At 33.1% G+C, this 15,574-nt stretch overlaps 1 protein-coding gene across 1 annotated transcript; it reads right to left on the bottom strand.

The window, feature by feature from the left end:
* Nucleotides 1-710: 710 nt before the first annotated feature.
* On the bottom strand, nt 711-1,693 carry LOC121748731 (glycine-rich RNA-binding protein GRP2A-like). The gene is made up of 2 exons (XM_042143220.1): nt 1,513-1,693; nt 711-1,255 (listed from the first exon to the last, which is right to left on the bottom strand). The coding sequence occupies exons 1-2, from the start codon at nt 1,624-1,626 to the stop codon at nt 890-892; spliced, it is 480 nt and encodes a 159-aa protein (XP_041999154.1). The 5' UTR covers nt 1,627-1,693; the 3' UTR covers nt 711-889.
* Nucleotides 1,694-15,574: the final 13,881 nt, after the last annotated feature.

Raw genomic sequence — 15,574 nt, 5'->3', positions numbered from 1 at the left:
TTTATCATTTATGTAATATAATTTGTAGTAAAATTCATAATTCAAATAAAATTATTTTTACTTTTTTTAATTGCTTTATTTTTTATATTTCTATTATTTTTATTATACAATTCGTACCTCAAATAAAAATTATTGGTATTTTAAATTATTTATATATTTAATGTTATTTTATTTATGTCGTAATTATTTATTATGAAATTCGTACCCCCAAATCATAAATCCTGGATACGCCACTGCCCGCATCGAGCGATGCGGGTGCTCTTAGTACTAACGCATAATTAACTGCTGTCATTAGTTAAGTAATCTGCATATGTCTAGAGTTATTACTTTTGAAGATTATGAAGACTTGCTGTTCTTGTATAATTGCTATCTTGATATGAAATATAATTCTGTCATCTTAAATTCAAAGTCACATTATAATATTTCATTATTTTGAGTTCAAAATGATTTGATATCTTATTTTATTTATGTTCAATGAATTGAAAATTGATACTGTGAATCTTCAATTTTCAGTGTTAATTAGTATTTCCCTGTAATTCTTACTGTAAACGAGCGAGACATATCAGAATTTTTGGGTCTTAATTTTTCCTTGGGTTAATATTTATTTATGTTCAGTTAAATGTACCAGTTGAAATTTGCATCTTAATTCAATGAAAAAATTTCAGGCAAATCTCAAAACTCAACCGGTAACAAAAATAGAAAATACAATATTCAATTAGAATATCAATTCACTTCATTCATCAGAACGTTGTAAAACTTCAATTTGACACAGCAACAGAAATCCAGTAACCAAAGACCCAAGGAACAAATCACTTATAGCGGAACACCGTGACAGAACAAGTAACCAAACAGCAAGGGAAATTACTAATAAGGAGTCGCAACCTAATACTTATTCCCTCCAGTTTCCATCAGATCCACCCCTGTATGAAGAACGCTCCCCACCGTAACCGCCACCGTCACGGCGGCCATAGCCTCCACCATTTCCTCCATAACCACCGCCGTTGCCTCCATATCCGCCGCCGCCTTCACGACGTCCGTAACCACCGCCGTTGCCGCCTCCATCACGGCGAGGTCCACGGAATCCTCCGCCTCCACCTCCACCTCCGCCGCGAGACTGTGCCTCGTTGACGGTAATACTACGGCCGTCCAGATCCTGACCGTTCATCGCGTCGATCGCATCCCTCATCGACTGCTCTTCGTTGAACGTCACAAATCCGAATCCCCTGGACCTTCCAGTCTCACGATCGTTGATGATCTGCATAAAACAATCGAATCCAGACAAATTACAATCAGATCTACCAAAATACACCACAGATCTGGATTTTAAAAAAAAACTGAAAAGCGATTATTCAATCTTCGACCCTTCGATAGAAAAGAGGAAGATAGAACGTACCGTTCCAGAAGCTAATTAGTAACAGAAACAGTAACAGTAGCAGAGAGTAACAGAGTAACGGAAACAGATCAAATGAGATAGAAACGATGGATTGGGATCCGATCTCCTCGCAAACAGACCTTCGAATCGATGACTTGGCCGTACTGAGAGAAAGCTTGCTCGAGCGATTGCTCAGTAGTGGCCCACGCCAAACCACCTACGAAACATCTGAATTCAACATCAGCGGAGGCCATTTCTAGAGAAACTGAAGAACTGAAACGATGATTCGAGAAGGAAAATAAGAGAGCTGATGGAGAAGAGTGAGGGTGAGGACGATTTATATAGGCGGAGATTGCTAAGCTATTGGGGTTGGATGTGAGTCAGTTTGCCCAACCATGATTAAGAAGCGTGTGTGGGGCGGCTATTATATGAATAAAAGAAAAATAAAGTAATATTACAAAATAAATTACCCCTAAATATATTGCATATTGTTATTTAAAAATGTCGATTATTAAAAATTACTGCTATAGCAGTAACGCATTTTTTTTATATTTAATTTCAAAATTAAATGTAAATTTTAATCATTATTATATTAATATTCTATTTATATTTCTTAGGACTGAAACCAATATTTATGAAAGTAGTAAATTTTAAGGTATTGATTTAAGAAACTATGGTTGAAGGGTGGTTAGTGGAGATATTTTCTTACCTGGGGCCCATGTCACGTGATGAGCATGGGGATATTGGAAAGAAACGGTAGATATTTAAGCCGTACCAATATAATGGAATATTATCTTTTATAGACTTTTATTAAAGCGTTTGGGTGTATCCAGCAATATATTCCGAGTATTGTTTATTCATTTCCCTTTTTTGCCTTAGAATTTCTTATTTTGAAATGCTTTGTTGACTTTGACTAATCATTTACTAAATAGTCTTGCCAATGAATCTTACGAATTTAATACAAAAATAATAAAATATAGTAAAAAAGTTAATGGAAAAAGCTGATAGGCTATGATAATTTTATAATAATAAAATATGATTAAACTAGTTTTTAAATGTGGATCCATTTACTTCAAAAATAAATGAGATAATTATATGTAGAGGGATGAAAGAAGAAATGTGAAATAATTATTCCCAAATAAATAAAGTACTATCTATTAGTTGTAGGTGGACAATTAAGAGATAGAAATGAAAAAAATAGCATCACATATTACTAAGATGGTAAAGAACTCATTTTTTTAAACTAACCAAAATAAAAGGTCTATAGATTTTGGATTGAGTCAATGCTTTTTATGACTAATATTTTGGATGAAATTTCGTATCTTTTTGTAGTAGTAAAGATATTCAAGTGAATTTCGTGAGTCTTTATATGGTTTTTTTCTTAGATTAAGAAGCATAGTTTTGTTATAATTTCAATTTGCAAAATACCGTGTTCACATTTATACTTTATTTAGAATTTTACAGCAATGACTGCCCATTTATACTATCGTCCATTATCGAGATCCTATTGCCACTTTTGCATTTTGAGGTGATTAACTAATTTTGAATTCCTTTTTTTGTTGTTCTCTATCATTATTTTCCAATTTTGATTTCCCTTTCTGGTTTTTATTTAATTTGCCACACTTCATGTGGAAATAATTCTCAATAAGCGATCATATTTTCTTTTGCAATCTTACATGTGTTTATTCTCACGATCTCTTATGCCAAATAATCATTGGAGGTAATTAGATAATCATTTTTTGTACAGCTATATTATTTCAAAAATTTTCTATAGTTCGAATTTTACTGTATAATCAATTACACGGTACAATGCTTGGAAGTCCGAAATGTATAACTTCAATTTCTCGTACCAATTAAATACTAGAGAGTAACTTTTTGAAAAAAAATATTCAATAATCATTGAAACTTTAATTATTATTTTTTTTATTGAAATAATATTTGAGGACTTGAAGCAAAATTGGAAAATGAAAAGATTCTTATCGATGATAGACTATATAAATAAATGGTATTTTTAAATGGTAAAATAGGTGTATTCGTTAAGATATGGGCTATAAAAAGCCCAATCATTAAATGATCCAACTGGTAAACAAGCCATTTGCCACCTTTTCACTTCTGGTTAAATGGGCCAAGTCAAGTGGCTTTTGACATATCGAACGAATTGAGCATTATACAAATTGTTTTGTAGAATGAAAATTTGTTATTTGTCCGTAATCTTAAAATTCTAATTTTGAATATCAACTTTTAAATTTGTGTGTTAATTATTAAATTTGGGAATTGGAATGATTTTACATTCAACATATATTAGTGATCACGTCACTAATTAATTGGCGTGGTATTTCCGGACAAGAATTAAAAAGATGTTGCATTAGTACTTATCAAAACTACATTGTTTTGGCTGAAATTGCAATTAATCTAAATGTTTTGCCGTGTTAAATTGAGAGTTCATATAAGACAGAGAGAGAGAGAGGTGATTATATGCAACGAGTAAGGGTTGTTGAAGAAAAGTGAAGCATAATTGAATTCTTCGATGGCTACATCTTCTTCATCGTCCACACCAATTCATTGAACCCACGTAACACACGAATATTAACCGGAACCTTTCGGTCCGTAAACGAAAATTGGCCCGGCTCACAAATACGCAAGCCCTCTGCTCAACAAGTCAAGCCATAGGCATTGTTTTGTGGGCATGTGTCAAGCCCGGCCTGTGATTCCCCTACATGTTTTAAAATCCAGCCCGGCCCATGCCACATCTAACTGCCTATTTTAGATAAAATAAAATGTTAAAAAACTTAATAATGCTTACGAATAATAACAAAGAAAAAATAATATTGGACAGCAATGCATATACATGAACTCAAATAATTATTTATTAGGTACATATGTCCTATTTAATTGACATAATTATAGTTTTAAACGTCAGATTACATTCAATTTTACACATAAATTTGGACCCAATAAGACAACCAAGAATTACAAAGCAAAATTCAAATATTACTATTTGGGCCTGCAGCATTTTATTTAGATTTTCGGAAAAAGGAAAAACACAAATGCTTAGACAAAATGTTACCATGTCCGTAAAAATGATAAGAATATGCATTAAAAAGGAATGTTAAAAATCATAAGTATTTCTAGGATTAACACTTAGTAGAGTTAATTAGTTTCCCTTTTTATTTGAATGAACAGGATATTATGATATCCGAATTAAATGCCTTGTTTAGGTAAGAGGCGAATTTGTTATCCTTGTTGTGTGTACTACTTTATTTTTTCCTATTTTGGACATTGTTATTAATTTTATTATTTGTAGCCATCTTCGTGAAAAAAATTTTATAATAGACATTTGGGAATTTGGATATTATGATATCAAATGGACGCATTTTGAAAATTTATAATAATATACTAGAAATATTACATATTATAAATGGACAGACTAGACTGTCTTGCGAAAAGTGGTAAAATGAGAAAACTAATGTAAAATAAGTCAAATATACCACTAAATAGATAAGCCTTTGTACAATATATGTGGTGATATTTTTTCATGAGATATGCAATCTTAATGGTCCAAAGACCTATTTCTATTTCGTAGTCCACTCTTTAAAGTTTAAAAGGAGTATATAACTTTTATCTAATTATATAATTTTGTTTTTTTGCAAAAACAATAAGGACAATAGTTTCTTTTATGCGTAATAGCACTTACTCTTTCTATGACAACAATCACCTATGCAATAGGAGTATTAATTATTTCAAGTATTACTAAGTGCTGCTTTTATGAAATGGATCAAAAAGCCATGATATGAGTTTGGATAAAATTAGAATAGGTGTTAGTCAAATTTGGGTCGGATTCGGGTAGGATTCAGACTAACCCGCATGTGTGCATGGTGGGCGCGCCGCGCGCTCACTTCAATTTTTATATTTGTATCACGTCAATCAATTTTTGTATAAATGTAATAAGAAAATAGTAGTGTACAAGATGTTGAATGTTTGAATTTTGGTACAAAAATATCGGATATTTATTGTTTCATAATTATTCAATTTTAATCTGATTAAGTCAATATGCATCTACTAAATATCAACTTTGATATACTTTTAAGTTTTAGATAAATCCATCACGTCATGATTTTGAAAATTAAGGAGTTCGTGATTATTCAGCAATATAATTACCAGCAGGTGTCACGCCCTTTTTATTTTAATTTTGGATTTGTTGACTTGATAACTTTTTATCAATTGTAGCTTAGTGAATTCGTGCAACTGCACTTTTGATATTGAATTATTTATTTTGAAGAATTGCAATAAGTTGATATATATTTTGTTGATTCTTCATTTTTCATTTTAGAATTTGTCAACCACTGCAGCTGACTGATTAATTAGATATATATGATACTAATATTAGCTTAATTTAAGGAACCTTTTGTCGACAAACATTATTTGAATGTGAAGTATAACTCCACATAATTAATAAAGCTTATTTTCAATCATTGTTGTATTTTGTGGGACTGGAGTCTTCTTCAACACACTGTTTAGTCTAGTGTTGTCCTTATTTTAGACATTTTTAGGATGGTGATTTTGATTTTTGAGTATTAATTACTTATAGTTTTTTTATATATTTTTAGTATTAATTTCAGAATTAATTTAATAATTTAAAGTCGACCTCAAATTGCTATTGATGTGGTTGAAGAGGTCAGACATTCAGGTAAGAATAATAAATAGCAATTTGGAATTTTTGTGCCTATGTCAATCAACTTAAACCATCCAAAAAAAGATTGGTCAAAGTGATTTAGGCCAATAAAATTTGCCCTCTTATTAAGGTCTCCAATGATGCAATAAAAGAAGCAATTATATAGTTCAGGTTTTGACCATGAGTATTCCAAGACATAAAATATTCAAAATTTGAGTGCTTTGCAAATGTAATGAAATTTAGTATTTTAGCTTTTTCTTTATAGAAGAACACATTTTTTTCTTTAAAGAAAGCACTATTTATCAAAAAAACAGGACAAAAAAATGTTCTGTAAAAAGTGTGAAATATCTTGAATATAACGTTTTTAGATGCAAAACATACATTGGCTTTAGCCATATTGACGAGCTAAAAGTACAAGTCAAAATCCAAACATCAACAATACAAAAATCTCACATACATCTGCAAACAAAAAACATAAAAATCAATCTAACAAAGATAGTAAGAAAACGATGGCTCTCCGTTTTTGTTGGTGGTCTCACCTTTTGGCCTGTTTTTTTGTAGTTCGTCGTTTTGTGGCTTGAGTATTTGCTTTTTTAAAAAAATAAAATAAAATGATGGCTCAAACAACCAAGACTCATCGCATCTGGCTGAGAGACTCAAAGCAAAATAGCAAAGCAACTAAAACAAGTAGCAAACCTGGGAAAGATATATAGACCTATCGAACTTAAGAAAACATAACTCACACACTGTTCCTTGTATAGACGAAAATAGTAAGGTGGTATTAGGAGCTTAAGCCCCTGCTAATATTTTTTTTCTTATATATTTTTTATTTTTAATGTCACATAAATTATCTAAAAAAATAATTTTAGTCCTTATCAAATTGATATCTAAAAAATTATAAAAATATATAGTTGAGTCTCTATCAATATTTTTTTATGCGTCCGTCATAATCTTTGGTGTCCGTTCATCTTCTAACCTTGTTTCATTGGTCATTTATTTGTTCGGGCGAGAAGGAAACAATTCGGGCTCAAGTACCTCCAATGCACACGTATAGCCTCCCAAATAGGGACTCAAACTCCCAATGTTTTGCCTTAGAAAAGTAGCAGCAGCAGCAGCAGCTTCTTTATTTCAAACAATATAGCTAGCTAGATAGAATATTCAATAATTAATATTGACAAAGAAATGATATTCTTAGACTGTCTCCTTAATTCACAATTATTCTCTCTCTAGAGTGCACACCCTAGATATTATGTAAGTTTACTTCCATCAATATAAATCAGAATCTGAATCTTTACTTAAATCATAATTAGCTTATCTATCTTTTATAAACATAATAATTTATACTCCTATAAATAATATTCGTATTTTATCAGTAATTAATATTGACGATGCAAATCGCTCGAGACAAATTGACATCATCACGATTAATTGGAGCAAAAAATAATTATAAATAAGATTTATAAGACTTGTGAAACTAGCAAAATTGACTTTCTAATTAAAAATTTAATGTTGAACTCGTCAATATTAGTAGCTAAACCCATGGTGTATTTGTGTGTATCTCTGACTAAAAATATAAAGCTTAATTTGATTACCGACACGATGGAGCAAGAAATTAGGTTTTGAGTTGAGCCACCCCTAATTTTAGACTAATCTATTCATTTTATTTCCCATTTATTAGTTCACACCCCACTATATATATACTTCAAAATCAAATTTGCTAATAGTACGTACTGTTAATTAATTCAACTAGGTGGCTGTTGAATTGATCGATCAAAGTCAAAAATTTCTCACAAGAAGTAATAATTGATCTTTGTCTGACAATTTTTTAATTAGGAGGGGCAAACAATAGTCGATAGCAAATAAATAAATAAAAAGATAAAGAAGAAGATGAAGAAGTAAGATTGAATGGATAGTATTCACCTTATAATAATTGATCTCCCATCGCAATCACGTGTACAACCTACTTAAATTATAATTCTAATTCTAATCATTAAAATAATGATGATTTATAAATCTGAAGCCAGAATAATTAAACTAATGGATTCCTGGTTAAATAATTACCAACAAGCAAATGAAAGGCTAATCATGGGTTGAACAGAGTGCTGGTAGGTACACGATCCCATAAATATAAAATGTACCAAAAGAAAAATAAAAACTATTTTAAATTGTGGAACGAGCTAAGCCGCCAAATTATATAGATTTAGGAAAATTAACATTGTGTAATATTTAATTAGATATATTAGACATATAATGGGGCGTGGAAATTCGGAAATCGGCCTGTGTTTAATTACTTATGAACCAATCAAGTTCACATATACGTAAGGCCACCCGCAACGCGTCACGCGAGTGGCCCGTATTCCGTCACGGGGGACGGGACGGCGGGATGACGCGTTGCAGCGCCCCGTCTCGTCCCCATCCCGTCCCCAGCCCGTTCCGCATTCCGTCACGGCGTGACGAGTGGCGAGACGTCTCGCCATTCGCCGAGGCGACGTGGCTCGCCCCGGCGCCATGCGTGACGCCCACTCGCCGGCCCGCGAGTGGGCATCGTCACGCTGACGCAATAGATCATTTTTTAAAAAAATCGAATTAAATAAAATAAAATAAAAATTAAAAATTAAAAACGGTAATACTACCGTTTATAGCCGTTTTTCATTTTTTTACTCTATATATATACTCCTAATTCAACCTCATTTCACACACAACTACACATCTATTCTTCCCAAATCATCTCCATTTCCTCTCCAATTTTCATCTAACATCTTATCACAAAATGTCCGGCGACGGAAACTCCGGCGGTGGCGGCTCCGGCGGGTGGGATCTCAACGCGTTCGGCGACTGGGGGAGCATGTACAACACATTGGGTGGTTCCGGTTCGTCGACGCCGGGCACCCAGGGTTCGTGGACGCCGGGGGGTACCAACCACCCAATTTTGACGTGGATGCATATGCCCGTCCCTCTGCCCCGCGGTATTCGCAGGGATTATCCCAGATTCGAGAGGATTATTCCGTTGAACCCACTCCGGAAGAAGGCCGAGGCGGGGGGGGGCGGACGAGGAGGAGGAGGAGGGGGATCTAGGCCGGCATCCGTATGGCCCCAAAGAAACGCTGGAGGTGTACAAAGCCTGGATCAGCGTCTCGTACGATCCCATCGTCGGGAATCAACAACCCCGGAAGTGCTTCTGGGAAAAGGTCACCGAGGCCTACCACCAGATTAAGCCGAAGGGGTCCCGCCGCCGCACATATAAGATTCTTCGCGCTCACTTTGACCGAGTCGACAGAGAGGTCAAACGATTATGCACCATCCACAAGAATGAAGCGGCTCATTACCAAAGCGAAGCCACAGGAGCCGACATTCTGAGGTCGTCTTTGCGGGTCTACTACGACGACACCAGCAAACAATTCAAATATGTCGATGTTTGAGAGGTCGTCAAGGACGAAGAAAGGTGGGCCTGCGGTGTGCGATCCAGCACGGGCTCGACCTCGAAGCGCACGAAGCACACGACGAGTGGCCAATACTCGTCTGGTGAGGGCGGTTCGGGCAGCAGGCCACAAGAGTTTGCCTCGCAGGAGGTTGAGACCCCGACAGACGATGTCGGGGGTTCCTCCCGTGGGCGCCGTCGGCCGCAAGGGAGAAATGCGGCGAAGGCGGCTAGAGGGAGGAGGGGCCGAGCCGAATCAAGCCAGGCAGGCTCGGGGGGACCCCCCAACTCCCTTATGGCCATGTACATGACCGCCACAATGGCGGACACTTCCCACATGACGCCCGCCCAATATCAAGCATGGCTTAACGGAATTACGTTTATGGCAGTACAACTTGGCATTCCGCCTCCTCACGGCTTCAGTGCACATCCACCGCCTTCGGGGGATGATTCGCCGGCGGAGTAGTTTTTTTTATTTTCTATAAAATTGTATTTTAAATTATGTCATTTTTATTTTTTTAGGATTTTAATTATGTCTTTTTTTTATTTTTTGAATTTTAAGTTGTATTTTTATTTTATTTTTAATGAAGTGTGTTTTTTTTAATTGAATTTGGTTGGAAATAAAAATAAAAAATGAAATTGAATGAATAGTAATTTAAGGGACGGTTAAGGGACGGAGGGTTGCATGTCCCGTCCCTTAGTTAAGGGATGAAGTAAAAAAGTACAATGGGGTCCGCGAATAGTAATTTAAGAGACGGTTTAATAACAAAGTTGTGGATAGCCTAAAGCAGTCTCTTAGAACTAACATGTACTACTATAATATATAAAAATAAATAATGAGAAAAAATAATTGGGCTTGAAGAGATATTTTTTCAAATCAAATCAAATTTGTATTTTAAAACATTGGAAGGTAAACTATTCTCATCAGAGACTCGGAGTAAGCACTGAGTTCAACTGGGAGTGAAAGAATTTTTTTTATAAAAAGGACAAATTAAATTGAGCATGTGTATATCTATTTAATGTGAAGTGGCACCATTAAAAATACGTGTTATTATTATTATTATTTAAAGTTGTGTACGTATGAGCAAATCTATGATCGGTTTTATAAAATATATAGTACTGCTACTTTTAGTTTAAAAAAGTTTATCATTAAATTTGAGTTTATACATTAAATTAACGTTTAAATTTAACTCTAAACTCATGGAGCAAATAAATAAAACAAAAATAAAGATGAACATAGTATAAATTGAATTATTGAGGCACTATTAAACCATTTTAAATGTTGAACTATTTTATATCCAAATAATAAGGGTGAGGCTTAATTAATTGGCAATTATAATGAGTCATGAATGATGATGCATGATACGATAATATTGTACTAACATACTCCATCACATATATATGTGCTAATTAATTCCAACCACAATATTATTATACTGTATAGTGGAGTTCACTCACAAATAGTGTTTGACAAATTTTAAAAATCAAATCCATCAATATACACCATTTATTTTATGCACAAAAATGTTACTATTACCAAATAAAAGATTATTCTGAAAAGCTTGCACTAAGTTCATCCTGCCCTTTCCACTTGTGGCATTATAACTTTTTTCTTCAAAAAAATCTCAATTTGATTAATAAAAACATTGGTCTAAATGGGTAGAACTATTTATGAGGTCTCCATGTTATTCATAAATATTAAGTCCACATCACTGATAAATTAATTCAGCGCTCAATATATTATAGAATGTCCAAGCAAATGAATTGAAGCATAAATCATACTACTATAACATCAATAATTAAGTTTTAGTACTGATAATGTAGCAATTTTATGAATAATTTATCGTCAATTAATAACGCAGCCATGTATTATCAATAGTTGGGGAAAATAATTATTTTGAAATTATTTACTGGATAATTAGTTTTTGCATTTTATAAAGCAAGCAATGATTTATTTTACTTTTATTGTCTTCGCCCATAATAATTGAGGGAACCATTTCTTTTCTTCGTTTATTGTCAACTACTACAATATTTCAATTACATAAATAAATTGTGCATCACTTTCTCCGCAAACTCTACAGAAATAATCATAAATGAACTGACAAAGATTGCACTTCTATAATTCTATTTATCATTCTGACATTATAAATAATCTGACTAAGACGTGTTGCCTACTTATCCGATTTTCATTTATCAAATAACAATACAATAATTAAAAAGAAAAGAAATTGTACAAACATACCAAACTACTGATATTGTGGGAAAATGTCAATTTTCCCTAGGGCAATTATGTTTCATACACTATTTAGTCGGGAAAATCAAGATTAAAAAATACATATGACAAAAATGGATGAATATATAGTTATTTTTTTGTATAAAAAGGATATTTTTATGAATAATTCTAAAACTAAAATGCCATAACTCATAAATTGGAGTTGACACGATATTTCTTAAGTTCAGATACATATATATAAGAGCAAACAAGATTGTGATGTTTATTGTACTCATAATTAGTTAATTTTCTATAATCATCATGTGATATTCAAATTTATCGATTCAATTGGTCGGTATTGTGAAGATCGAATTGTTATTATCTCTAACCTAATTGTATCAATTTTATATTTGTATAGAATCGTCTACTAATTAATTAATAAGTTGCGATTACTATGTATTAATATTAGATAACAGAGTTTGACTTTTAAGGATATGCACATATATGTAATAGACCAAAAACATTTAATAGATAGGTTCATTTCACTAATTTCTCTTGTTGTTAAGCAAGTAAAAATATTCTAACCAACTCTTGTTTTCTTCCAAAGAATCTTATGTATAGTTGAAATTTACAATTACAATTATATTGTTGTATCCACCAACTAATTAAAGTTTTCATTGGAGTCATATTCTATTACTTCTAGCTAACTAACTTTGTCAGTGCTTACGATGAAATTTGAACAATTTTACTTGTGGTGAAATATAAAGGCCATAGATTTGAACCTATCAAATCAGTATTGAGTAACTCGGTGGGTATTTGACTAAGGGGTATTTAATTTAATTTACTACTGTATAACTTAAATTAAATTAAAAGTTAATTAAATCACAAATATATCACCACTTCTCAAAATTTTAATTATGAAAATTGCAAATGGATATAATTGAATATTTATGATATCGTTATAGCCAGCTTGGATTTTGTATGAGGCCTCTTTATTACTACATTCCAGAAAAGAAAAGAATAATATTCTATAAGACTTTTTAAATCAGTCCATACATTTTCTATTCTTAACAAATATTCTCAACAAAATAACATGGATATTAAATATTTCGAACAACTGCATTTGATTTTTCGATTAGTACGTCCTTTTCCCGAGTAAATGAGCGCGTTGTATTTAATTGCAGCAACGTATACGTATAAAAATGAAAATCGATTATCGGGAAACTATAGAAAGTATGACCACAAGATTAAAAACAAATAATTCTCTACTGAAAATAATTTAATTTAAATTAATTAAATAGAGAACTATTGCTGATCCTCTTTAAAATAATAATAATAATGATGTTGATGATGATGATGATTAATTTCTTGTTAATTGTTAGTAGATTTTGTATTTAAAATAGTCAAATTTGAGGCAAATAAATATAAATATGATTCCTTTAAGTTAAACATATTTATCTCTCTCTTTCTTATCTCATTCAACATTATCCTACTAATAACGTCGTTGGGGCTTTTGCCGAAAATTTGTTCTCGGTCCCCATAGTCGTTCATTTACTTATTTTAATTAGTCGATGAGATTTTGAGTCATTTTTACGATGTAAATATCATTTCAACATTATTGTTTTATAGATCTTGAATGTGGTTTTGAATCTTTGATAAACATAGTTTGAATTTTCTAATTCAATTCATATGACAAACAATCTCAATATGGAATTCAAACCAAATAAGAAGATTGCAGAATATTAGCCGATTCATTTTTTAGCCTTTTCAATCATATTTAATTTTTACAGTTGTTTAAAAACTCAAAAGATTTCGTGGAGAAAAAGATAAGATGTCGAAGATATCAATGGTAGAACTTTTTTCAAAATTCAACCAATAACCTATATTAAACTCTAGCTTACAAATTTGGTACAAAAACATACCACTTTCGAGATATTTATGTAACAACGATATATACGAGCAGTGGCAGATCCAGGAGGCGGGAGGGGGCTGTTAGAAGTGATGGCCAAGTTGATCAAGCTGTGGATCATGTTCTCAAGCCACTGGACCTCATTGTAAGTTGCTTGGATGCAATCACAAACCATGCACAATCTGGAGATGCGAATGAGACAAAGAAGATTGAAGCACGTACTGTGCAACAAGAGCCAATGGTTAACCTCACACGAGCTGAAGCCAAGGACAAGCCAAGCAAGACAGCTAAGATGGAGAACCCCGCCGAGTTAACCTCACACGAGCTGAACCAAGCACGTACTGTGTGGCAGAGTTAGTTTTGATTAATGTTGTTAAAGTATGATTAGTCTTGTACTATGGAGATTAAGGAGAGATTCTAGATCATTCCAATATGGAGTATATGTAATAGGATCTTGCTGCAAGTTTATCTATTAAATGAAAATTCTCTGAGCATTCTCCATAATCCTTGTTTTCAATATGAGCTCGTTTATTCTTCTTCTCAGTTTTATTGCAAGTTTTCAGGGGCGACCCCGCCAACATGCGACTAATTTTCCCTTATCCGGATATAATAATTTCTATGTACACCCCCCTCCGTTTGCCTCCGACGTCGCCCCAAAGACCAAACAATAGCCATATTCGCCCCTTTCATTTCCAAATCAGGGACCTGTCATTGGATACGATAGTAACAAAATAAAAAACTCACCCAAAACAATAATTTAATTAAGGAGAAAATACAGCATAATCCAAAATAATATCATTGCGTTGTTGGATCCATTCTTGAAAACGATACACTTTGGTTTGCTTTAAACCCTTGTTAATGAGCGATACATCCTGCTGACGCCCATTAAGTGAAAGAAAATCAGGTTGGGGTCTCACCCATAATGTTTTGATTAAAAAAAACACCAGTGGGAGAAAATAAGATGTTAGATTTTGGTCTATGACAATAAACAGAAAATTTGACCTGTAAATCTCATTTCAACATTATTGTTTTATAGACCTCGAATGTGTTTTCGAATATTTGGTAGGCATAATTTGAATTTTATAATTCAAACCATGCAACAAACAATTTTAAATTTTCATGATGAGAGAATAAATGATGGGATAATAAAATATGAGTGAAATTAAAAATAGATTAAATAGAAGAATGGATAAAATAAGAGATACTATGTTAGTTTTTGCCCAAAATAGAAATTACTCTATTATACTGAAAACCCAAAATAGAAATTACTCTATTATACTGAAAAATTCAAAATAAGAATACAACTCTATCATATTGGAACCCAATGATTATGAGAGAGAGAAATCGGTGGGTTATATTACAAAAATTAGAAAGGATTATTGACTGAACAAAAAAAAAATTACTATTATTAACCATTGACGCATGGAGTATTAGATGATATGTCGAGCTATCTACAATAAAAGGAAATTATACGTTTATACTCCTATTATACATACGGCTAAATATTACTCCCCCCGCCTCCATCAAATGGTCCAGTTTGTTGTTTATTTAGAATGCCCCCAGTACATATTTTAGAGCATCCTCAGCATAACGCTGTTCGCCGCTGCGCTCTTGCCGCTGGCACGGCGCTGCTTTTAGCTAAGAGCACGTCCGTGCCAGCGAGCAGCTGAAATGGCTGCTCCTGATTGGCCAACGGCAAATCCATTGGAATTTAATTTTTTTTAAAAAAAAATCAGTTTTTAAAAATAAAAAAAATATTTTCCCACTTCCGAAAAAATTATATCCGTTTTCTCCCCACTTTTAATTTATTTTTCAATTTTTTCCCCCAAAAATACACATTTTCATCTATAAATACCCCCACTTCCACACAAAAAATTTCACACCACACCACACAATTCGCATCTAAATTCTCTCATTTCCATTCTTACAATTCTCAATCTTTCTTTCACTCTTAACAAAAAAATGTCCGGCTCCCACGGTTGGAACCACGA

This window comes from Salvia splendens, chromosome 9, assembly GCF_004379255.2.
Source record: "Salvia splendens isolate huo1 chromosome 9, SspV2, whole genome shotgun sequence".
NCBI classification, from domain to species: Eukaryota; Viridiplantae; Streptophyta; class Magnoliopsida; order Lamiales; family Lamiaceae; genus Salvia; species Salvia splendens.
The sequence above is the reverse complement of the archived record's forward strand: the minus strand, read 5'-3'. Positions and strand labels throughout refer to the sequence as shown.